Below are 574 nucleotides of genomic sequence, written 5' to 3'. Positions count from 1 at the left end.
CATGGCTCCGGTTTTCAACTTTTGATAACTTTAAGTTGTGTCATTATGAAGACAACAGAGAAGTTCGGATCTACAATATATTACACGAATACAGACAGACACACAGACCTACACACCCACACAAATACAGACAGATATACAGACATATACGTGCCACACACACAAACGACAGACAGACGCACAGACCTATCCCACACACATATACACCCAACGTACATACACATACACACCTGCATATATATATATATATATATATATATAACATTACGATTCAATTTGAAGTTTTATTCTGTTAGAAATAAATTTACAGGAATTCATCACTAATTAAAGCCAATAACAGGAATGGTAAAGTCGATGAAACAATGAGGTCACTTTAAACAATTTATCAAAGCATTTCAGTACTGTTCACTGTCCATACCATCACCATCAATACGTTCATTACTATCGAAGCCAACCTAAAATGAATTAATCTGAAGAATACGAGGATAGTATGAGATTGTAGTAAGAATAATCGTTAATCAATACGTAAGCATTACTGAAATTAATTAGCTCTCACCAATTAACTGTATAGCAC

The 574-nt window shown here is 34.0% G+C and overlaps 1 protein-coding gene across 1 annotated transcript; it reads left to right on the top strand.

The window, feature by feature from the left end:
* Positions 1-324, top strand: LOAG_16281 (hypothetical protein; the record flags this gene model as incomplete). The annotated part of the gene is made up of 1 exon (XM_003151768.2): positions 1-324. A coding segment is annotated over one exon (324 nt), but the record flags the coding sequence as incomplete, so codon positions are not given.
* Positions 325-574: the final 250 nt, after the last annotated feature.

The sequence above is a fragment of the Loa loa genome, assembly GCF_000183805.2.
Source record: "Loa loa unplaced genomic scaffold supercont3.5376, whole genome shotgun sequence".
Taxonomy (NCBI): Eukaryota; Metazoa; Nematoda; class Chromadorea; order Rhabditida; family Onchocercidae; genus Loa; species Loa loa.
This window is presented reverse-complemented; position numbering and strand designations above follow the sequence as displayed.